This window comes from Oncorhynchus mykiss, chromosome 27 (assembly GCF_057628025.1).
Source record: "Oncorhynchus mykiss isolate SJ-2025 chromosome 27, ASM5762802v1, whole genome shotgun sequence".
Classification (NCBI taxonomy): domain Eukaryota; kingdom Metazoa; phylum Chordata; class Actinopteri; order Salmoniformes; family Salmonidae; genus Oncorhynchus; species Oncorhynchus mykiss.
In genome coordinates, this window is record NC_143048.1 from 45,735,001 (window position 1) to 45,760,000 (window position 25,000).

Sequence of the window (25,000 nt, forward strand, 5' to 3'; positions counted from 1 at the left end):
TCCCCTGGCACAGTGTTATATTAACCAGACCATCCCCTGGTACAGTGCTATATTAACCAGACCATCCCCTGGTACAGTGCTATATTAACCAGACCATCCCCTGGAACAGTGCTATATTAACCAGACCATCCCCTGGTACAGTGTTATATTAACACAGACCATCCCCTGGTACAGTGTTATATTAACACAGACCATCCCCTGGTACAGTGTTATATTAACCAGGCCATCCCCTGGCACAGTGCTACATTAACCAGACCATCCCTTGGCACAGTGTTACATTAACCAGACCATCCCCTGGCACAGTGCTATATTAACACAAACATCCCCTGGTACAGTGTTATATTAACCAGACCATCCCCTGGCACAGTGCTATATTAACACAGACCATCCCCTGGCATAGTGCTATATTAACACAAACATCCCCTGGCACAGTGCTATATTAACACAAACATCCCCTGGTACAGTGTTATATTAACCAGACCATCCCCTGGCACAGTGTTATATTAACCAGACCATCCCCTGGTACAGTGTTATATTAACACAAACATCCCCTGGCACAGTGCTATATTAACCAGACCATCCCCTGGCACAGTGCTATATTAACACAAACATCCCCTGGCATGGCACAGTGCTATAAAGGAGCACACTACCCCTCTGTCAAGAAAGAGGGTATGACCCATAGTGGAAACTCGGAAGACTAGACATTGAGGACCATGAAACTGAAACAACCACTGTCAATGTGTACATGGCTAGAACAGTGGTGGTGCTGGGAATCGTCACACAGTTTCTACTTTTACAGCATCAAAGCGAGAGCACAGCATGAAAAGCTCTAGCTTGGTGACGGACTCCCCCATCTTGAGTGAGTCTTCAAACTGCCCTGCAGACGAGCAGCCAAGAGACGATAGCCAGCCACCCCCCACTCGGGACTGTGCCTCAAAACCAAACGTCTACCTGGCCCGACACTCCACCATGGACTTGAACAGCCTTTACACTCAGGTGCACCTCTTCAAGATAGCAGTTCAAATTTTTGCCAGGACTGAAGGACATCACCCTCAACCGCAGCCCCAGCACCTCACACAAGAGCAACGAACACCCCGCCAAAACCAGCGAGACCCACTCTGGAGGACCTGCACCTGGGGAACCGACGCCAAGACAATCTACACTAAGAACACTTTTCCCAATTCTGTCACAACTTGTAGACATGTTCACGTGCTGCTGTGCGGTTTGTTGCTAACCTTTTTTCCATTTAACTTTTTCACCCCAGACGCTATATCTGGACATGGTTCTACAGGACCTCCACCAGCCGAAGCTAAGTAGTAACATTAACATGATGCCTTCTAATTGTACCACTCATAATACATAGGAGAACGATCGCCTTATGGGGAGGATAGCTGTGCAGCAAGCCCAGCTTCAGACGCAAATTGATAGGCATGGGTCATTTAAGTGTAGGAAAGGATGAAACAGCATCACCAGTAAGTACAAATAGTATAAATCTCCCCGCACAGTCCCCGCACCTGGACAATTTTCTCATGGCTTCTGGAAGGATATGCTGAGGGAATGCTCAACCGGTGTCGTTCATTCAGCCGACAGAAACTTTCAACCGGTTCTCCCCATTAAGCAACAGGTCGGAGTCAGAGGCCGAGCCTTCTCTGGTCTCTACTCCTCCCGTTACGGGGCCTGAGACGCCGAAGCCTCCCACCATTAGCTCTGACAAATTGAAAACTCTAGTCATTGGCGACTCCATTACCCGCAGTATTAGACTTAAAACGAATCATCCAGCGATCATACACTGTTTACCAGGGGGCAGGGCTACCGACGTTAAGGCTAATCTGGAGATGGTGCTGGCTAAAGCTAAAACTGGCGAGCTAAAACTGGCGAGTGTAGAGAGTATAGAGATATTGTTATCCACGTCGGCACCAACGATGTTAGGATGTTAGGATGAAACATTCAGAGGTCACCAAGCGCAACATAGCTTCAGTGTGTAAATCAGCTAGAAAGATGTCGGCATCGAGTAATTGTCTCTGGCCCCCTCCCAGTTGGGGGGAGTGATGAGCTCTACAGCTGTCTCACAACTCAATCGCTGGTTGAAAACTGTTTTCTGCCCCTCCCAAAATATAGAATTTGTAGATAATTGGCCCTCTTTCTGGGACTCACCCACAAAAAGGACCAAGCCTGACCTGCTGAGGAGTGACGGACTCCATCCTAGCTGGAGGGGTGCTCTCATCTTATCTACCAACATATACAGGGCTCTAACTCCCCTAGCTCCACAATGAGATAGCCAGCCTGCCAGCTTAGTGGAGTCTGACACTAGCACAGTCAGTGTAGTCAGCTCAGCTATCCCCATTGAGACCGTGTCTGTGCCTCGATCTAGGTTGGGCAAAACTAAACATGGCGGTGTTCGCCTGAGCAATCTCAAAGACCTCCTCCATTTATGTCATTATTGAAAGAGATTGTGATATCTCACATCTCAAAATAGGGCTACTTAATGTTAGTTCCCTCACGTCCAAGGCAGTTATACTCAATGAACTAATCACTGATCATAAACTTGAAACAAGGCTTAAGCCTGATTAATTTACTGTGTAAAATGAGGCCCCTCCTGGTTACACTAATGACCATATCCCCGTGCATCCCGCAAAGGAGGAGGTGTTGCTAACATTTACGATAGCAAAATTTAAAAAATTTAGCTTCTAGTCATGAAATCTATGCAGCCTACTCCTGGGCCGTATACAGCGCTCCTCAACGAGTTCCCTGAAATCCTATTGGATCGTGAAAAGATGGCAGATAATATTATTTTTGGTGACTTTAATATTCACATGGAAAAGCCCACAGACCCACTCCAAAAGGATTTTGGAGCCATCCTCAACTCAGTGGGTTTTATCCAACATGTCTCCGGACCTGCTCACTGCCACAGTCATACTCTGGACCTAGTTTTGTCCCTAAGAATACATGTTGTGGATCTTAATGTTTTTCCTCATAATCCTGGAATAATAGGAAACCATTTTATTAAGTTTGAGTCAATTAAGTTCTCAACAAATATTCTGCTCAGACCCCCAACCAAGGATCATCAAAAGCCATGCTATAAATTCTTGGACAACCCAAAGATTCCTAGATGCCCTTTCAGACTCTCTCCATCAGTTAACCACCTGACTGAGGAACTCAATTTAACCTTGCATAATACACTAGATGCAGTCACACCCCTAAAAACATTTGTCATAAGAAACTAGCTCCCTGGTACACAGAAAATACCCGAGCTCTGAAGCAGGCTTCCAGAAAATTGGCGCCACACCAAACTGGAAGTCTTCTGACTAGCTTGGAAAGACAGTACCGAAGAGCCCTTACTGCTGCTCGATCATCCTATTTTTCCAACATAATTGAGGAAAGTAAGAACAGTCCAAAATGTAGTTTGATACTGTCACAAAGCTAACTAAAAAGCAGCATTCCCCAAGAGAGGATGGCTTTCACTTCAGCAGTGATAAATTCATGAACTTCTTTGACGAAAAGATCATGATTATTAGAAAGCAAATTACAGACTCCTCTTTAAATCTGTGTATTTCTCCAAGGCTCAGTTGTCCTGAGTCTGCACAACACTGCCAGGACCTAGGATCAAGGGAGACACTCAAGTTAATACTATATATCTTGACACCTTGATGAAAATAGTCATGGCCTCTAAACCGTCAAGCTGCATACTGGCCCCTATTCCAACTAAACTACTGAAAGAGCTGCTTCCTGTGCTTGGCCCTCCTATGTTGAACATAATAAACAGCTCCCTATCGCCTTAGTCTAGTTTTAGACCCCATCATAGCACTGAGACTGCACTTATGAAGGTGGTAAATTACCTTTTAATGGTGTCAGACCGAGGCTCTGCATCTGTCCTCTTGCTCCTAGACCTTAGTGCTGCTTTTGATACCATTGATCCCCACATTCTTTTGGAGAGATTGGAAACTCAAATTGGTCTACACAGACCGGTTCTGGCCTCGGTTAGATCTCATCTGTCCGAAAAATATCAGTTTGTCTCTGTGGACAAACAGTACATTTCGGTGTTCCTCAAGGCTCCATTTTAGGACCACTGTTATTTTCACTATAGATTTTACCTCTTGGTGATGTCATTCGGAAACATAATATTAGCTTTCACACGACACACAGCTGTACATTTTGATGAAATATGGTGAAGCCCCAAAATTTCCCTCCCTGGAAGCTTGTGTTTCAGACATGAGGAAGTGGATGGCGGTGAATTTTCTACTTTTAAATTCAGACATGCTAGTTCTAGGTCCCAAGAAACAAATAGATATTCTGTTGAATCTGACAATTAATCTTGATGGTTGAACAGTCATCTCAAATAAAACTGAAGGACTTCGGCGTTACTCTGGACCCTGTTCTCTCTTTTGACAAACATATCAAGACTGTTTCAAGGACAGCTTTTTTTCCATCTAAGTAACATTGCAAAAATCTGACTTTCTGTCAAAAAATGATACAGAAAAATGAATCCATGCTTTTGTCACTTCTAGGTTAGACTACTGCAATGCTCTACTTTCCGGATACCTGGATAAAGCACTAAATACACTTCAGTTAGTGCTAAACATGGCTGCTATAATCTTGACTAGAACCCCACAATTTGATCATATTACTCAAGTGCCTCTCTATAATGGCTTCCTGTTAACTTCTTGGTGACAGGGGGCAGTATTTTCACGTCCGGATGTCATCCCCAGAAGATAAGATATGCATATAATTAGTAGATTTGGATAGAAAACACAGATTCTAAAACTGTTTGAATCATGTCTGTGAGTATAACAGAACTTATGTAGCAGGCGAAACCCTGAGGAAAAACCATTCAGATTTTGTTTTGAGGTCACTCTTTTCATGGGGTTTTCATTAAGTTGGTGGTTGAAGATATCCCTTTAGTGGTGTGGGGGCTGTGCTTTGGCAAAGCGGGTGGGGTTATATCCTGCCTGTTTGGCCCTGTTTGGCATTGGATGGGGCCAGAGTGTCTCCCGACCCCTCCCGTCTCAGCCTCCCAGTAATTATGCTGCAATAGTTTGTGACGGGGGGCTAGGGTCAGTCTGTTATATCTGGAGTATTTCTCCTGTCTTATCCGGTGTCCTGTGGGAATTTAAGTATGCTCTCTAATTCTCTCTCTTTCTCTCAGAGGACCTTGAGCCCTAGGACCATGCATCAGGACTACCGGGCCTAATGACTCCTTGCTGTCCCCAGTCCACCTCGTCGTGCTGCTGCTCCAGTTTCAACTGTTCTGCCTGCGGCTAAGGAACCCTGACCTGTTCACCGGACGTGCTACCTGTCCCAGACCTGCTGTTTTCAACTCTCTAGAGACAGCAGGAGCGGTAGAGATACTCTTAATGATCGGCTATGAAAAGCTAACTGACATTTACTCCTGAGGTGCTGACTTGCTGCACCCTCGACAACTACTGTGATTATTATCAATTGACCCTGCTGGTCATTTATGAACATTTGAACATCTTTGCCATGTTCTGTTAAAATCTCCACCCGGCACAGCCAGAAGAGGACTGACCACCCTTCATAGCCTGGTTCCTCTCTAGGTTTCTTCCTAGGTTCCGACCTTTCTAGGGAATTGTTCCTAGCCATCGTGCTTCTACACCTGCATTGCATGCCGTTTGTGTTTTTTTGTGACATCAGCTGATGTAAAGAAGGGCTTTAAAAATACATTTCATTAACTGATTGAACACAGCAACACCAGCCAAATCCTCACCACAACCAGCCGAGACAAACCCTGACCACACCCTATATAAGCTCCCCCAGATCAGACCTTCCGCCACCTCATGTCCCCCACCACTGCAGCAAGTGCCTCAACATGACAGCCACACATATGCCCAGGCCGTGAGCAGAGCAACAGGTCCAACCCCCCACTAATACACCCATCCAATCGCAACCTAAAAGTAATGTATCAGATGCTCAACATGCTCTGCTCAAGCCTACTGTAAATGGTCTGGGTCTAAACCACACGAAAACACTAGACACGCATCCTGGAATATACAAGGTCTGACGTCATCTGCCTTTGGCCTAAAAGAGCAGGAACTCAGACTTCAAGAAATTGGAAATACAGACATTGTCATCCTACAAGAAACATGGTATAGAGGAGACGGACCCAATGGTTGCCCTCTAGGTTACAGAGAGCTGATCGTCCCATCCACCAAACTACCAGATGTGAAACAGGGAAGAGACTCAGGGGGTACCCCCATTCCAGGTGACTACTTCATGAAGCTAGTTGAGAGAATGCCAAAAGTGTGCAAAGCTGTCATCAAGGCAAAGGGTGGCTACTTTGAAGAATCTCAAACATATTTTGATTTGTTTAACACTTTTTTGGTTACAACATGATTCCATCTGTGTTATTTCATAGTTTTGATGTCTTCACTATTATTCTACAACATGGAAAATAGACAAATTAAAGAAAAACCCTGGCATGAGTAGGTGTGTCCAAACTTTTGACTGGTACTGTACATGTAGGTAGGGGTATGACTATGCGTAGATAATAAACAGCGAGTAGAAACTGTTTTTACACTAACAGTCCGGGTAGCCATTTCATTAGCTGTTCAGCAGTTTTATGGCTTGGGGGTAGAAGCTGCTAAGAAGACTTTTGGACTGCTCCGGAGACCGCTTGCCATGCGGTAGCAGAGAGAACAGTTTATGACTACAGTGGCTGGAGTGTTTGGCAATTTTTAGGGCCTTCCTCTGACACCGCCTGGTATAGAGGTCCTGGATGGCAGGAAGCTTGCCCCCAGCGATATACTGGGCAGTACGCAGTACCCTCTGAGGTGCCTTGCGGTCGGAGGCCGAGCAATTGCCATAGCAGGCTGTGATGCAACCAGTCAGGATGCTCTCGATGGCGCAGCTGTATAACTTTTTGAGTATCGATACAAAATATTTTCAGTCTCCTGAGGGGGAATAAGCATTGTCCTGCCTTTTTTCACAACTGTCTTGGTGTGCTTGGACCATGTTAGTTTGTTGGTGATGTGGACACCAAGGAACTTGAAGCTCTCAACCTGCTCCACTGAAGCCCCATCAATGAGAATGGGGGTGAGCTCGGCCCTTCATTTCCCGTAGACCACAATAATTTCCGTTGTCTTGCTCACGTTGAGGGAGAGGTTGTTGTCGTGGCACCACACTACCAGGTCTCTAACCTCCTCCCTATAGGCTGTCTCATCTTGTCGGTGATCAGGCCTACCACTGTTGTGTTGTCGGAAAACTTAATGATGGTGTTGGAGTCGTGCTTGTCCATGCAGTCATGGGTGAACAGGGAGAACAGGAGGGGACTAAGCAAGCACCCCTGAGGGGCCCCCGTGTTGAGGATCAACTGGGGTTGGCCCGGGTGGAAGGTTCCAGTTGCAGAGGGAGGTTTTTAGTACCAGGGTCCTTAACTTAGTGATGAGCTTCGAGGGCACTGTGGTGCCCATTATTAAAGTGACCTGTGTTCCATGTCTATGTACATAGGGCAGCAGCCTCTCAGGTGCAGGGTTGAGTAACCGGTTGGTAGCCGGCTAGTGACATTGACTGAAGGTCAGAACAGGTTACTGGGTGGCTAGTGGTGACTATTTAACAGTCTGATGGCCTTTCAGCGTCTCGGAACCCGCTTTGACATATCTGTACCGTCCTCACCTTCTGGATGGAAGCGGGGTGAACAGGCCGTGGCTCCTTGATTATCTTTTTGGCCTTCCTGTGACACTGGATACTGTCCTTGAGGGTGGGCAGTGTCCCCCCCCGGTGATGCGTTGGGCAGATCGCACCACCCTCTGGAGAATCCTGCGGTTGTGGACGGTGCAGTTGCTGTACCAGACGGTGATACAGCCCAACAGGATGCTCTCAATGGTACATCTGTAAAAGTTTGTGAGGGTCTTAGGTGCCAAGGCAAATTTCTTCAGCATCCTGAGGTTGACGAGGCATTCTTGCGCCTTCTTCATAACACTGTCTGTGTGGGTGGACGATTTCAGGTTGTCAGTGATGTGTACACCGAGAAACTTGAAGCTTTTCACCTTCTCCACTGTGGTCCCATCGATAGGGAGAAATGCTCCCTCTGCTGTCTCCTGTATTACACAATCGAGTCCGCCAGGACCCTCACCTCCTCCCTGTAAGCTGTCTCGCCGTTGTTGAATATAAGGCTTACCACTGCTGTCGTCTGCAAACGTGATGATTGATCATACACATGATTAATTACAAATCTTAGATAGCTATTAAAGACTACCAGAACCCACTGGATACTCAAATTACATTGAATGTACTACAGGACAAAATACAAAACCTCCAACCCAAAAAGGCCTGTGGTGTTGATGGTATCCTCAATTAAATGGTAAAATACATAGACCACAATTCCAATTGGCAATACTTCAGCTCTGGCATCCTCCCCAATATTTTGAACCAAAGATAATTTGACCCCAATAACTACCGTGGGATATGAGTTAACAGCAACCTTGGGAAAACCCTCTGTATTCTCATTAAGAACAGACTCGTACATTTCCTCAGTGAAAACAATTTCCTGAGCATACAGTATGTCAAATTGGCTTTTTACTAAATTTCCATGCGACAGACCACGTATTCAACCTGCACACTGTAATTAAAAAAACAAACAAACCAAAACAAAGGCAAAGTCTTCTCATGCTTTGTTGATTTCAAAAAAGCTTTGACTCAATTTGGCACGAGGGCCTGCTATACAAACTGATGGAAATCTGTGTTGGGGGGGAAAAACATACGTAAAATCATTGTACACAAACAAGTGTGCAGCTAAATAAGCAAAACACACAACATTTCTTTCCACAGGGAGGGATGAGACAGGGACGAAGCTTGAGCACCACCCTCTTCAACATATATATCATGAATTGGCGAGGGCACTGGAACAGTCAACAGCACCCGGCCTCACCCTACTAGAATCTGAAGTAAAATGTCTCCTGTTTGCTGCTGATCTGGTGCTTCTGTCACCAACCAAGGAGGGCCTACAGGAGCACCTAGATCTTCTGCACAGATTCTGCCAGACCTGGGCCCTGACAGACCTGGGCCCTGACAGACCTGGGCCCTGACAGACCTGGGCCCTGACAGCAAATGTCAGTAAGACACAAATCATGGTGTTCAAAAAAAGGTCTAATTCCCAGGCTCATTTATACAAATTCCATCTTGACACCGTTGCCCTAGAGCACACAAAAAAACTATACCTACCTGGGCCTTAACATCAACAAAGCCTTGAACGATCAGAGACAAAGCAAGAAGGGCTTTTCCACGTCACCAAAAGGAAGATAAAATTTGACATCCCACGTAGACCAGAATTAAGCGGATACCAGCTAATTATCAAAATCCAGAAAAGAGAAGCTAAATTCTACAACCACCTAAAAGGAAACGATTTCCAAACTTTCCATAACAAAGCCATCACTTCCAGAGAGATTAACCTAGAGAAGAGTCCCCTAAGCAAGCGGGTCCTGGGGCTCTGTTCAAAAACACAAACAGACCCCACAGAGCACCAGCACAGCAACACAATTAAATCCAACCAAATTTTTCTCATTTTGTCTGTCATAGTTGAAGTGCATCTATGATGAAAATTTACAGGCCTCTCTCCTCTTTTTAAGAGGGAGAACTTGCACAATTGGTGGCTGACTAAATACTTTTTTGCCCCACTATATTTCCCTCAGATTACATAGACCCACAAAGAATTAGAAAACAAATCCAATTTTTATATACTCCCATATCTATTGGGTGAAATATCACACAGTGTGCCATCACAGCAGCAGGATGTGTGACCTGTTGCCACAAGAAAAGGATAACCAGTGAAGAACAAACACCACTATAAATACAACCCATATTTATGTATAATTTCTTTGAAACTTTTATGAGTGTAATGTTTATTGTAAATTATTTATTATCTATTTCGCTTGCTATGGTAATATACACATGTTTCCACATGTCAATAAAGATCTCTGTAATTGAATTGAGAGAGAGACCACTGTCGCCTAATTAAAATAGAGGGAAATAACAATGGTCATTAAAACATTTTGGATATGTCCCGAATATCACCCTATTTCACTACAAAGGGCATAACTTTTGACCATAGTGCACAGGATGCCATTTCAGACACAGCCTTTCAATGTTTTGGTCTGCAGGCTCTTCTGCTGAGGGAGGACAGACACCATGAAGCCCCCTCCCTTACATACTGACACCAAACATCGAGCACAGACTCAATAACATCAGCTATTGCGGTTAGAATAGACATGTGAATGAGTTTCCCCATTGAAAACCATCATGAATGATTAGGATGACAGTTAGGATGTGATGCAGGTTTGTCTGGGATGGGGAGTGTTTTTTGGCTTCATCACTGATGATAGATCTTGTACAGAACTCATCATTTACTATATGTAAAGTGATGGAGGCCAGTGTAATATTAGACTGTATAACTTACTAGATAAGGTTGAGGACGACTTCAATACTTACTAGGGAAGAAATTCAGTACTTACTAGATAAGGTTGATGAGGAATTCCGTACTTACTAGATAAGTTTGATGAGGAATTCAGTAGTTACTTAGTAAGGTTGATGAGGAATTCAGTACTTACTAGGTAAGGAATTCAGTACTTACTAGGTAAGGAATTCAGTACTTACTAGGTAAGGAATTCAGTACTTACTAGGTAAGGAATTCAGTACTTACTAGGTACGGAATTCAGTACTTACTAGGTACGGAATTCAGTACTTACTATTTAAGGAATTCAGTACGTACTAGGTAAGGTTGATGAGGAATTCAGTACTTACTAGGTAAGGAATGCAGTACTTACTAGGTAAGGTTGATGAGGAATTCAGTACTTACTAGGTAAGGAATTCAGTATTTACTAGGTAAGGTTGATGAGGAATTCAGTAGTTACTTAGTAAGGTTGATGAGGAATTCAGTACTTACTAGGTAAGGAATTCAGTACTTACTAGATAAAGGAATTCAGTACTTACTAGGTACGGAATTCAGTACTTACTAGGTAAGGAATTCAGTACTTACTAGGTAAGGAATTCAGTACTTACTAGGTACGGAATGCAGTACTTACTAGGTACGGAATTCAGTACTTACTAGGTAAGGAATTCAGTACGTACTAGGTAAGGTTGATGAGGAATTCAGTACTTACTAGGTAAGGAATGCAGTACTTACTAGGTAAGGTTGATGAGGAATTCAGTACTTACTAGGTAAGGAATTCAGTATTTACTAGGTAAGGTTGATGAGGAATTCAGTAGTTACTTAGTAAGGTTGATGAGGAATTCAGTACTTACTAGGTAAGGAATTCAGTACTTACTAGGTAAGGAATTCAGTACTTACTAGGTACGGAATTCAGTACTTACTAGGTAAGGAATTCAGTACATACTAGGTAAGGTTGATGAGGAATTCAGTACTTACTAGGTAAGGAATGCAGTACTTACTAGGTAAGGTTGATGAGGAATTCAGTACTTACTAGGTAAGGTTGAGGAGGAATTCAGTACTTACCAGGTAAGGTTGAGGAGGAATTCAGTACTTACTAGATAAGGTTGAGGAGGAATTCAGTACTTACCAGGTAAGGTTGAGGAGGAATTCAGTACTTACTGGGTAAGGTTGAGGAGGAATTCCGTACTTACCAGGTAAGGTTGAGGAGGAATTCAGTACTTACCAAGTAAGGTTGAAGAGGAATTCAGTACTTACCAGGTAAGGTTGAGGAGGAATTCAGTACTTACCATGTAAGGTTGAGGAGGGTCCCAGTGGACCCAGTCATAGATGACTTGTTTCTCGGCCTGGATGGCGTACTTGGCCCAAGGTGAAATGCGGTACAGACGCTCCCCTTTCTTAGTGTGGACCACAACCTGCAGGGACACCAGACAGGTGACAGGTGACACAGAGGTTACAGCAGTCGCAACAAAGACACATGGGGTCTGATTCCCAATTGGCACCCTATTCCATTTGTAGTGCACTACCTTTGACCAGGGCCCATAGGCACTACATAGGGAATAGGGTGCCATTTGGGAGTCGGCACCAGTATTATAGGTATAAAGTGTAAAGATGAAATTCCCAAAGAAAATGGTTAGAGACAGTGAAGTGAGGACAAAGAGGACAGGCTTTCAAAACATATGGACAATGTAAGGCCATTACCTGGGAGACAAGACAGATGACTGGGGTTAAAGAGGAAGTCACAACAAAAGTCACAATGAGAGGGTAATCAAAATAAAAAAAGGTCAAAGGTCATAAGGGCATTTAAAAACATAGGAAGAAAGGTAGGGCATTCAGAATATAGAAACGCTGTGCAGACCACCTGGGAAATAAGACTGATGACTGGGGTTAGAATTAGGTCAGACCGGTCAACAACTAATCGTGTCCACCAGCCGGCTCTTTCTCTTTGCAACCATCTGGTTTCACAGTCTCAGAAAGGGACTTGAATGGAGCCTATGGCAGGAGCGGAGGGGAAAAACTACCTCTGGAAGTTCATTGGCTGATCTCTCAGTACATCAGCATCTAGTACACGTGTCCAACTCGTTCCACGGAGGGCCGAGTGTCTGCGGTGTTTTTTTTTTTTTTTTTTGCTCCTCCTTTGTACTTGATTTATGAATTAAGGTCACTGATTAGTAAAGAACTGCTGGTCTTAATTGAAAGGGGGAAAAAAACAAAAACCAACAGACACTAGGCCCTGCTTGGAATGAGTATGACAACCCCTGATCTAGCATACCCCCTGATTACCTTGTGGATTTCAAAGTGCGAACAGTGCATGTGATTTAGGCTAAATCAGGAAGTGAGATAGGGAAAGTATGCATTGTAGATCTGGTTCACATATAAACTTTATATGCCCAAACTCAGAATCAATTGGGCTTCCAAAAAATTATATGGTCGCTGTAATAGGACTGTAATAGGTCATGTCAAGCACAAGAATTTCGCTACACTCGCATTAACATCTGCTAACCATGTGTATGTGACCAATAACATCTGCTAACCATGTGTATGTGACCAATAACATCTGCTAACCATGTGTATGTCACCAATAACATCTGCTAACCATGTGTGTGACCAATAACATCTGCTAACCATGTGTATGTGACCAATAACATCTGCTAACCATGTGTATGTGAACAATAACATCTGCTAACCACGTGTACGTGACCAATAACATCTGCTAACCATGTGTATGTGACCAATAACATCCGCTAGCCATGTGACCAATAACATCCGCTAGCCATGTGACCAATAACATCTGCTAGCCATGTGTATGTGACCAGTAACATCTGCTAACCATGTGTATGTGACCAGTAACATCTGCTAACCATGTGTATGTCACCAATAACATCTGCTAACCATGTGTGTGACCAATAACATCTGCTAACCATGTGTATGTGACCAATAACATCTGATAACCATGTGTATGTGACCAATAACATCCGCTAACCATGTGTATGTGACCAATAACATCCGCTAACCATGTGTGTGACCAATAACATCTGCTAACCATGTGTGTGACCAATAACATCTGCTAACCATGTGTATGTGACCAATAACATCTGCTAACCATGTGTGTGACCAATAACATCTGCTAACCATGTGTATGTGACCAATAACATCTGCTAACCATGTGTATGTGACCAATAACATCTGCTAACCATGTGTATGTGACCAATAACATCTGCTAACCATGTGTATGTGACCAATAACATCCGCTAACCATGTGACCAATAACATCTGCTAACCATGTGTGTGACCAATAACATCTGCTAACCATGTGTATGTGACCAATAACATCTGGTAACCACGTGTACGTGACCAATAACATCTGCTAACCATGTGTATGTGACCAATAACATCCGCTAGCCATGTGACCAATAACATCCGCTAGCCATGTGACCAATAACATCTGCTAACCATGTGTGTGACCAATAACATCTGCTAACCATGTGACCAATAACATCCGCTAGCCATGTGACCAATAACATCTGCTAGCCATGTGACCAATAACATCTGCTAACCATGTGTGTGACCAATAACATCTGCTAACCATGTGACCAATAACATCCGCTAGCCATGTGACCAATAACATCTGCTAACCATGTGACCAATAACATCTGCTAACCATGTGACCAATAACATCTGCTAACCATTTGTATGTGACCAATAACATCTGCTAGCCATGTATGTGACCAATAACATCTGCTAACCATGTGTATATGACCAATAACATCTACTAACCATGTGTATGTGACCAATAACATCTGCTAACCATGTGACCAATAACATCTGCTAACCATGTGACCAATAACATCTGCTAGCCATGTGTATGTGACCAATAACATCTGCTAACCATGTGTATGTGACCAGTAACATCTGCTAACCATGTGTATGTGACAGTAACATCTGCTAACCATGTGTGTGACCAATAACATCTGCTAACCATGTGCATGTGACCAATAACATCTGCTAACCATGTGTATGTGACCAGTAACATCTGCTAACCATGTGTATGTGACCAGTAACATCTGCTAACCATGTGACCAATAACATCTGCTAGCCATGTGACCAATAACATCTGCTAGCCATGTGACCAATAACATCTGCTAACCATGTGACCAATAACATCTGCTAACCATGTGACCAATAACATCTGCAAGCCATGTGACCAATAACATATGCTAGCCATGTGACCAATAACATCTGCTAGCCATGTGACCAATAACATCTGCTAGCCATGTGACCAATAACATCTGCTAACCATGTGACCAATAACATCTGCTAACCATGTGACCAATAACATCTGCTAGCCATGTGACCAATAACATCTGCTAGCCATGTGACCAATAACATCTGCTAGCCATGTGACCAATAACATCTGCTAACCATGTGACCAATAACATCTGCTAGCCATGTGACCAATAACATCTGCTAACCATGTGACCAATAACATCTGCTAACCATGTGACCAATAACATCTGCTAGCCATGTGACCAATAACATCTGCTAACCATGTGTATGTGACCAATAACATCTACTAACCATGTGTATGTGACCAATAACATCTGCTAACCATGTGACCAATAACATCTGCTAACCATGTGACCAATAACATCTGCTAGCCATGTGTATGTGACCAATAACATCTGCTAACCATGTGTATGTGACCAGTAACATCTGCTAACCATGTGTATGTGACAGTAACATCTGCTAACCATGTGTGTGACCAATAACATCTGCTAACCATGTGCATGTGACCAATAACATCTGCTAACCATGTGTATGTGACCAGTAACATCTGCTAACCATGTGTATGTGACCAGTAACATCTGCTAACCATGTGACCAATAACATCTGCTAGCCATGTGACCAATAACATCTGCTAGCCATGTGACCAATAACATCTGCTAACCATGTGACCAATAACATCTGCTAACCATGTGACCAATAACATCTGCTAGCCATGTGCATGTGACCAATAACATCTGCTAACCATGTGTATGTGACCAGTAACATCTGCTAACCATGTGTATGTGACCAGTAACATCTGCTAACCATGTGTGTGACCAATAACATCTGCTAACCATGTCCATGTGACCAATAACATCTGCTAACCATGTGTATGTGACCAGTAACATCTGCTAACCATGTGTATGTGACCAGTAACATCTGCTAACCATGTGTATGTGACCAGTAACATCTGCTAACCATGTGACCAATAACATCTGCTAGCCATGTGACCAATAACATATGCTAGCCATGTGACCAATAACATCTGCTAACCATGTGACCAATAACATCTGCTAACCATGTGACCAATAACATCTGCAAGCCATGTGACCAATAACATATGCTAGCCATGTGACCAATAACATCTGCTAACCATGTGACCAATAACATCTGCTAGCCATGTGACCAATAACATCTGCTAACCATGTGACCAATAACATCTGCTAACCATGTGACCAATAACATCTGCTAACCATGTGACCAATAACATCTGCTAGCCATGTGACCAATAACATCTGCTAGCCATGTGCATGTGACCAATAACATCTGCTAACCATGTGTATGTGACCAGTAACATCTGCTAACCATGTGTATGTGACCAGTAACATCTGCTAACCATGTGTATGTGACCAATAAAATGTGACTTGTATTTTGATTGGCGATTTTGATTTCTATTTAAAGTGCCATCTAATACAGCTGTAGCAGTCTTTCTCCCACCTCAATATTTAACCCACGGCACTTTTAAGTCCCACTTTGTTGCACAGTGTTTCCAGGCTCTATATTTAGTAGCAAAATTAGCCTGGGGACAAGGTCAGTCAAGTCAAAGACACATGGTAAACAATTCAACAACACAGAGACCGAGTCAGGCCTATTCAACAACACAGAGACCGAGTCAGGCCTATTCAACAACACAGAGACAGAGTCAGGCCTATTCAACAACACAGAGACAGAGTCAGGCCTATTCAACAACACAGAGACCGAGTCAGGCCTATTTTTTTTTTTATTTACCTTTATTTAACTAGGCAAGTCAGTTAGGAACAAATTCTTATCTTCAATGACGGCCTAGGAACAGTGGGTTAACTGCCTGTTCAGGGGCAAAACGACAGATTTGTACCTTGTCAGCTCGGGGATTTGAACTTGCAACCTTTCGGTTACTAGTGCAACACTAACCACTAGGCTACCCTGTCGCCCCCTATTCAACAACACAGAGACCGAGTCAGGCCTATTCAACGACACAGAGACAGAGTCAGGCCATATCAACGACACAGAGACCGAAGTCAGGCCTATTCAACAACACAGAGACCGAAGTCAGGCCTATTCAACAACACAGAGACCGAGTCATGCCTATTCAACAACACAGAGACAGAGTCAGCCCTATGTGTGTATGTGCTTGACGTAATTTCCGGTCACAACTTGCAGACTTGTTTTCGAGTTGCTGTGCGTTTCGTTGCCAACCTGTTTTGCTACCTGACAAATTTTATATATATATTTTTTTTTTCCTCAACTTTTTCACTCCGGACGCTTTATCTGGACACGGTTCGTCAGGATCTCCAACAGCCGAAGCTAAGTAGTAACATTATCATGATACCTTCTAATTGCAGTCGCTGTACTCGCCTTACGTCGAGGATAGCTGTGCTACAAGCCCAGCTTCAGACGCAATCGCTAGGCAAGGGTAATTTCAGTGTAGGAAAGGATGAAATCGCGTCTGTGCCACCAGTAAGTACAGATAGTAGTATAAATCCCCTGGCACAGTCCCCGCAGCCGGACAACTTTCTCACGGTTTCTGGAAGGAAATGCTGTAGGAACGCTCAACCGGTGTCGCTCATTCAAACGACAGAAACTTTCAACCGGTTTTCCCCATTAAGCAGCGGGTCGGAGTCAGAGGCCGAGTCTTCTCTGGTCTCTACTCCTCCCGTTACGGGGTCTGAGACGCCGAAGCTTCCCACCATTAGCGCTGACAAATTGAAAACTCTAGTCATTGGCGACTCCATTACCCGCAGTATTAGACTTAAAACGAATCATCCAGCGATCATACACGGTTTACCGAGGGGGCAGGGCTACCGACGTTAAGACTAATCTGAAGATGGTGCTGGCTAAAGCTAAAACTGGCGAGTGTAGAGAGTATAGAGATATTGTTATCCACGTCGGCAACAACGATGTTAGGATGAAACAGTCAGAGATCACCAAGCGCAACATAGCTTCTGCGTGTAAATCAGCTAGAAAGATGTGTCGGCGTCGAGTAATTGTCTCTGGCCCCCTCCCAGTTAGGGGGAGTGATGAGCTCTACAGCAGAGTCTCACAACTCAATCGCTGGTTGAAAACTGTTTTCTGCCCCTCCCAAAAGATAGAATTTGTAGATAATTGGCCCTCTTTCTGGGACTCACAAACAGGACCAAGCCTGACCTGCTGAGGAGTGACGGACTCCATCCTAGCTGGAGGGGTGCTCTCATTTTATCTACCAACATAGACAGGGCTCTAATTCCTCTAGCTCCACAATGAAATAGGGTGCAGGCCAGGCTAGCCAGCCTGCCAGCATAGTGGAGTCTGCCACTAGCACAGTCAGTGTAGTCAGCTCAGCTATCACCATTGAGATCATGTCTGTGCCTTGATCTAGGTTGGGCAAAACTAAACATAGCGGTGTTCGCCTTAGCAATCTCACTAGGATAAAGACCACCTCCATTCCTGTCATTATTGAAAGAGATCATGATACCTCACATCTCAAAATAGGGCTACTTAATGTTAGATCCCTTACTTCAAAGGCAATTATAGTCAGTGAACTAATCACTGATCATAATCTTGATGTGATTGGCCTGACTGAAACATGGCTTAAGCCTGATGAATTTACTGTGTTAAATGAGGCCTCACCTCCTGGCTACACTAGTGACCATATCCCCCGTGCATCCCGCAAAGGCGGAGGTGTTGCTAACATTTACGATAGCAAATTTCAATTTACAAAAAACAAAAATGATGACGTTTTCGTCTTTTGAGCTTCTAGTCATGAAATCTATGCAGCCTACTCAGTCACTTTTTATAGCTACTGTTTACAGGCCTCCTGGGCCATATACAGCTTTCCTCACTGAGTTCCCTGAATTCCTATCGGACCTTGTAGTCATAGCAGATAATATTCTAATCTTTGGTGACTTTAATATTCACATGGAAAAGTCCACAGACCCACTCCAAAAGGCTTTCAGAGCCATCATCGACTCAGTGGGTTTTGTCCAACATGTCTCTGGACCTACTCACTGTCACAGTCATACTCTGGACCTAGTTTTGTCCCATGGAATAAATGTTGTGGATCTTAATGTTTTTCCTCATAATCCTGGACTATCGGACCACCATTTTATTACGTTTGCAATTGCAACAGATAATCTGCTCAGACCCCAACCAAGGATCATCAAAAGTCGTGCTATAAATTCACAGACAACACAAAGATTCCTTGATGTCCTTCCAGATTCCCTCTGTCTACCCAAGGACGCCAGAGGACAAAAATCAGTTAACCACCTAACTGAGGAACTCAATTTAACCTTGCACAATACCCTAGATGCAGTTGCACCCCTAAAAATTAAAAACATTTCTCATAAGAAACTAGCTCCCTGGTACACAGAAAATACCCGAGCTCTGAAGCAGGCTTCCAGAAAATTGGAACGGAAATGGCGCCACACCAAACTGGAAGTCTTCCTACTAGCTTGGAAAGACAGTACTGTGCAGTACCGAAGAGCCCTTACTGCTGCTCGATCATCCTATTTTTCTAACTTAATTGAGGAAAATAAGAACAATCCGAAATTCCTTTTTGATACTGTCGCAAAACTAACTAAAAAGCAGCATTCCCCAAGAGAGGATGACTTTCACTTTAGCAGTGATAAATTCATGAACTTCTTTGAGGAAAAGATTATGATTATTAGAAAGCAAATTACGGACTCCTCCTTAAATCTGCGTATTCCTTCAAAGCTCAGTTGTCCTGAGTCTGCACAACTCTGCCAGGACCTAGGATCAAGAGAGACGCTCAAGTGTTTTAGTACTATATCGCTTGACACAATGATGAAAATAATCATGGCCTCTAAACCTTCAAGCTGCATACTGGACCCTATTCCAACTAAACTACTGAAAGAGCTGCTTCCTGTGCTTGGCCCTCCTATGTTGAACATAATAAACAGCTCTCTATCCACCGGATGTGTACCAAACTCACTAAAAGTGGCAGTAATAAAGCCTCTCTTGAAAAAGCCAAACCTTGACCCAGAAAATATAAAAAAAACTATCGGCCTATATCAAATCTTCCATTCCTCTCAAAAATTTTAGAAAAGGCTGTTGCGCAACAACTCACTGCCTTCCTGAAGACAAACAATGTATACGAAATGCTTCAGTCTGGTTTTAGACCCCATCATAGCACTGAGACGGCACTTGAGAAGGTGGTAAATTACATTTTAATGGCATCGGACCGAGGCTCTGCATCTGTCCTCGTGCTCCTAGACCTTAGTGCTGCTTTTGATACCATCGATCACCACATTCTTTTGGAGAGATTGGAAACCCAAATTGGTCTACACGGACAAATTCTGGCCTGGTTTAGATCTTATCTGTCGGAAAGATATCAGTTTTTCTCTGTGAATGGTTTGTCCTCTGACAAATCAACTGTAAATTTCGGTGTTCCTCAAGGTTCCGTTTTAGGACCACTATTGTTTTCACTATATATTTTACCTCTTGGGGATGTTATTCGAAAACATAATGTTAACTTTCACTGCTATGCGGATGACACACAGCTGTACATTTCAATGAAACATGGTGAAGCCCCAAAATTGCCCTTGCTAGAAGCATGTGTTTCAGACATAAGGAAGTGGATGGCTGCAAACGTTCTACTTTTAAACTCAGACAAAACAGATGCTTGTTCTAGGTCCCAAGAAACAAAGAGATCTTCTGTTGAATCTGACAATTAATCTTAATGGTTGTACAGTCGTCTCAAATAAAACTGTGAAGGACCTCGGCGTTACTCTGGACCCTGATCTCTCTTTTGAAGAACATATCAAGACCATTTCAAGGACAGCTTTTTTCCATCTACGTAACATTGCAAAAATCAGAAACTTTCTGTCCAAAAATGATGCAGAAAAATGTATCCATGCTTTTGTCACTTCTAGGTTAGACTACTGCCATGCTCTACTTTCCGGCTACCCGGATAAAGCACTAAATAAACTTCAGTTAGTGCTAAATATGGCTGCTAGAATCCTGACTAGAACCAAAAAATGTGATCATATTACTCCAGTGCTAGCCTCTCTACACTGGCTTCCTGTCAAAGCAAGGGCTGATTTCAAGGTTTTACTGCTAACCTACAAAGCATTTCATGGGCTTGCTCCTACCTATCTCTCTGATTTGGTCCTGCCGTACATACCTACACGTACGCTACGGTCACAAGACGCAGGCCTCCTAATTGTCCCTAGAATTTCTAAGCAAACAGCGTGAGGCAGGGCTTTCTCCTATAGAGCTCCATTTTTATGGAACGGTCTGCCTACCCATGTCAGAGACGCAAACTCGGTCTCAACCTTCAAGTCTCTACTGAAGACTCATCTCTTCAGTGGGTCATATGATTGAGTGTAGTCTGGCCCAGGAGTGGGAGGGTGAACGGAAAGGCTCTGGAGCAACGAACCGCCCTTGCTGTCTCTGCCTGGCCGGTTCCCCTCTTTCCACTGGGATTCTCTGCCTCTAACCCTATTACAGGGGCTGAGTCACTGGCTTACTGGGGCTCTCTCATGCCGTCCCTGGAAGGGGTGCGTCACCTGAGTGGGTTGATTCACTGATGTGGTCATCCTGTCTGGGTTGGCGCCCCCCCCCCTTGGGTTGTGCCGTGGCGGAGGTCTTTGTGGGCTATACTCAGCCTTGCCTGGTAAGTTGGTGGTTGAAGATATCCCTCTAGTGGTGTGGGGGCTGTGCTTTGGCAAAGTGGGTGGGGTTATATCCTTCCTGTTTGGTCCTGTCCGGGGGTGTCCTCGGATGGGGCCACAGTGTCTCCTGACTAGTTTATGTGTCGGGGGGGCTAGGGTCAGTTGGTTATATCTGGAGTACTTCTCCTGTCCTATTCGGTATCCTGTGTGAATCTAAGTGTGCGTTCTCTAATTCTCTCCTTCTCTCTTTCTTTCTCTCTCTCAGAGGACCTGAGCCCTAGGACCATGACCCAGGACTACCTGACATGATGACTCCTTGCTGTCCCCAGTCCACCTGACCGTGCTGCTGCTCCAGTTTCAACTGTTCTGCCTTATTATTATTTGACCATGCTGGTCATTTATGAACATTTGAACATCTTGGCCATGTTCTGTTATAATCTCCACCCGGCACAGCCAGAAGAGGACAGGCCACCCCACATAGCCTGGTTCCTCTCTAGGTTTCTTCCTAGGTTTTGGCCTTTCTAGGGAGTTTTTCCTAGCCACCGTGCTTCTACACCTGCATTGCTTGCTGTTTGGGGTTTTAGGCTGGGTTTCTGTACAGCACTTTGAGATATCAGCTGATGTACGAAGGGCTATATAAATACATTTGATTTGATTTGATTATTCAACGACACAGAGACAGAGTCAAGCCATATCAACAACACAGAGACCGAAGTCAGGCCTATTCAACAACACAGAGACCGAGTCAGGCCTATTCAACAACACAGAGACCGAGTCAGGCCTATTCAACAACACAGAGACAGAGTCAGGCCCATTCAACAACACAGAGACCGAGTCAGGCCTATTTTTTTTTATTTACCTTTTTTAACTAAGCAAGTCAGTTAACAACAAATTCTTATTTTCAATGACAGCCTAGGAACAGTGGATTAACTGCCTGTTCAGGGGCAAAATGACAGATTTGGGGATTTGAACTTGCAACCTTTCGGTTACTAGTGTAACACTCTAACCACTAGGCTACCCTGTCGCCCCCTATTCAACAACACAGAGAAAGAGTCATGCCTATTCAACAACACAGAGATCGAGTCAGGCCTATTCAACAACACAGAGACCGAGTCAGGCATATTCAACAACACAGAGACCGAAGTCAGGCCATATCAACGACACAGAGACCGAGTCAGGCCTATTCAACAACACAGAGACCGAGTCAGGCCTATTCAACAACACAGAGACCGAGTCAGGCATATTCAACAACACAGTGACCGAGTAATGAATATTCAACAACACAGAGACCGAAGTCAGGCCTATTCAACAACACAGAGACCGAAGTCAGGCCTATTCAACAACACAGTGATCGAGTCAGGCCTATTCAACAACACAGTGACCGAGTCAGGCCTATTCAACAACACAGTGACCGAGTCATGCCTATTCAACAACACAGTGACCGAGTCAGGCCCAATCAACGACACAGAGACCGAGTCAGGCCCAATCAACGATATAGTGACCGAGTCAGGCCCAATTTACGACACAGAGACCGAGTCAGGCCCATTCAACGACACAGAGACCGAGTCAGGCCCATTCAACGACACAGTGACCGAGTCAGGCCCAATCAACAACACAGTGACCGAGTCATGCCTATTCAACAACACAGTGACCAAAGTCAGGCCTACTCAACACAGAGACCGAGTCAGGCCCAATCAACAACACAGTGACCGAGTCAGGCCCAATCAACAACACAGTGACCGAGTCATGCCTATTCAACAACACAGTGACCGAAGTCAGGCCTATTCAACAACACAGAGACCGAAGTCAGGCCTACTCAACACAGAGACAGAGTCAGGCCTATTCAACAACACAGTGACCGAGTCAGGCCCAATCAACAACACAGTGACCGAGTCAGGCCCAATCAACAACACAGTGACCGAGTCAGGCCCAATCAACAACACAGAGACAGAGTCAGGCCCAATCAACAACACAGAGACAGAGTCAGGCCTATTCAACAACACAGAGACCAAATCAGGCCTATTCAACAACACAGAGACCGAGTCAGGCCTATTCAACAACACAGAGACCGAGTCAGGCCTATTCAACAACACAGAGACCGAGTCAGGCCTATTCAACAACACAGTTAAAGGTCCCAAATGGACAGCCTATTCAACGACACAGAGAAAAGGTCCCAAATGGACAGCCTATTCAACAACACAGTCAAAAGGTCCCAAATGGACAGCCTATTCAACAACACAGAGAAAGGTCCCAAATGGACAGCCTATTCAACAACACAGAGAAAAGGTCCCAAATGGACAGCCTATTCAACAACACAGAGAAAAGGTCCCAAATGGACAGCCTATTCAACAACACAGAGAAAAGGTCCCAAATGGACAGCCTATTCAACAACACAGAGAAAAGGTCCCAAATAGACAGCCTATTCAACAACACAGAGAAAAGGTCCCAAATGGACAGCCTATTCAACAACACAGAGAAAAGATCCCAAATGGACAGCCTATTCAACAACACAGAGAAAAGGTCCCAAATGGACAGCCTATTCAACAACACAGAGAAAAGGTCCCAAATGGACAGCCTATTCAACAACACAGAGAAAGGTACCAGATGGACAGCCTATTCAACAACACAGAGAAAGGTCCCAAATGGACAGCCTATTCAACAACACAGAGAAAAGGTCCCAAATGGACAGCCTATTCAACAACACAGAGAAAGGTCCCAAATGGACAGCCTATTCAACAACACAGAGAAAAGGTCCCAAATGGACAGCCTATTCAACAACACAGAGAAAAGGTCCCAAATGGACAGCCTATTCAACAACACAGAGAAAGGTCCCAAATGGACAGCCTATTCAACAACACAGAGAAAGGTACCAGATGGACAGCCTATTCAACAACACAGAGAAAGGTCCCAAATGGACAGCCTATTCAACAACACAGAGAAAAGGTCCCAAATGGACAGCCTATTCCCTACATTGCGCACTACTTCCGACAAGAGGCAGGGCTATGGACAGTGCACTGTACAGAGAACAGAGTGTCAATTGGGATAAAAACCAGACCTTCCTCAGTAGAAGATGAAGGGATGACTGGAAGAAGGAACGAAAGGATGAGTGATACCAATCCGAGGACAAGTCATCATAAATCAACAATAGCTGCCAGGCCTCCTGTGCTCCAGACTGTACGCGTGTATAATTTACAGCACATGCATAAATGTGCCACTGAGTGTGTCATGTGTGACACGAGTGTTTGTGTATTTCTTAGGAAATAGCTGACTCTCTCTGTTTCATCCATCTGCCAAAGGAAAAAAAAGGTGCCGGCTGTTCAATGAGCACTTTTCATTGTCAGTCCATCAAGGAAAGCCATTCCACTTCAATCAAAGCTGCTCCCTCTTCCTCCATCATCCCTCCATGCTTTTCTTCTCTCGTTCCCCCCCCCCCCCCCCCCCCCCCCCCGATTTAATAGTGTGTCCTCTATGTGTGTGTGTGTGTGTGTGAACTTATCTATGGAGTGCCTGAGAGACAAAATCAAGAAAAGTGTTGATAAATCCGTGAATCAAAAGGGAAAGGAAGGTCATTTAAATCTAGATTATGTTATTGGAAGGTCATTTAATTCTAGATTATGTTATTGGAAGGTCATTTAATTCTAGATTATGTTATTGGAAGGTCATTTAATTCTAGATTATGTTATTGGAAGGT

At 44.2% G+C, this 25,000-nt stretch overlaps 1 protein-coding gene across 1 annotated transcript in view; it reads right to left on the bottom strand.

Annotated features, from left to right (window-relative positions):
- Window positions 1-25,000, bottom strand: part of gbe1b (1,4-alpha-glucan branching enzyme 1b) — a 324,598-nt gene that overhangs the window by 226,191 nt on the left and 73,407 nt on the right. Inside the window, exon 4 of the mRNA XM_090224112.1 lies at window positions 11,686-11,811. Coding sequence (XP_090080238.1) covers window positions 11,686-11,811 — 126 coding nt within the window. The remainder of the gene's footprint in view (window positions 1-11,685; window positions 11,812-25,000) is intronic.